The sequence below is a fragment of the Parus major genome, unplaced genomic scaffold (genome assembly GCF_001522545.3).
Source record: "Parus major isolate Abel unplaced genomic scaffold, Parus_major1.1 Scaffold420, whole genome shotgun sequence".
Classification (NCBI taxonomy): domain Eukaryota; kingdom Metazoa; phylum Chordata; class Aves; order Passeriformes; family Paridae; genus Parus; species Parus major.
The window spans coordinates 20,058-21,022 of NW_015379326.1; the positions used below are offsets into that span (position 1 = coordinate 20,058).

Genomic DNA, 965 nt, shown 5'->3' on the forward strand with positions numbered 1-965 from the left:
TTCCCTACCCATGTTCTGGATGTCCTTGTCCCCGCCGTAGTCGGTGATTTTCTTGCCCAGGTTGACCAGCACGTGGTAGCGCGTGTCGTCGGCCGGGCCCAGCAGCAGCTCCACCTCCTTGCGCCGCTCCTTGTCCCGCAGCTTCTCGTTCTTCAGCACGGCCAGAACCTCGTCAGCCGCCCCACACAGGATATCCCGGGGCTGGAAAAATGGGAATAACGGGAATTCTGGGAATTCTGGGAGTTCTCATCCTGCACAGGATATCCCAGGGCTGGAAAAATGGGAATTCTGGGAATTCTGGGAGTTCCCATCCCATGATATATCCCAGGATAACGCACGGGGAATTCCCATCCCAAACAGGATATCCTGGGGCTGGAAAAACGGGAATTCTGGGAATTCTGGGATACCGGGGAATTCCCATCCCGTGATATATCCCAGGATAATGCACAGGGAATTCCCATCCTGCACAGGATATCCTGGGGCTGGAAAAACGGGAATTCTGGGAATTCTGGGATACCAGGAGTTCCCATCCCGTGATATATCCCAGGATAACGCACGGGGAATTCCCATCCCGTGATATATCCCAGGATAACGCACAGGGAATTCCCATCCAGCACAGGATATCCCGTGCCCTGGAATCCCTGGAAGTGCTCAAAGCCAGCCTGGAGATGGCACTGGATGGACTTCAAGGTCTTTTCCAACCCAAACCAATCCAGAATTCCATGTGCAGGTTTAAAGGGAATTTTGGGAATGAATTCCCAACCAGGAAAGTGCCAAATTCCCAAAAAACCTGCAGCTATCCCACAATCCCTAAAACCCAAAACAAAACACCCACAGCAAGCCCAACCCAAACCCATCCCAATGGGAGACAACAGGGCTGGATTCCCCCATCCCAGAGCGGAATTCCCGGATTCCAGAGCCGATTCCGGGGCCGATTCCGGAGCCGATTCCGGGGCCGATTCCAG

At 54.0% G+C, this 965-nt stretch overlaps 1 protein-coding gene across 1 annotated transcript in view; it reads right to left on the reverse strand.

The window, feature by feature from the left end:
- The window catches only part of LOC107199057 (U5 small nuclear ribonucleoprotein 200 kDa helicase-like), a gene marked incomplete at its 3' end in the record, with an annotated part of 31,568 nt that overhangs the window by 20,036 nt on the left and 10,567 nt on the right, over positions 1–965 (reverse strand). The window contains 1 exon segment of the mRNA XM_033511662.1: positions 9–201. Within this exon segment, the coding sequence (XP_033367553.1) occupies positions 9–201 (193 nt within the window).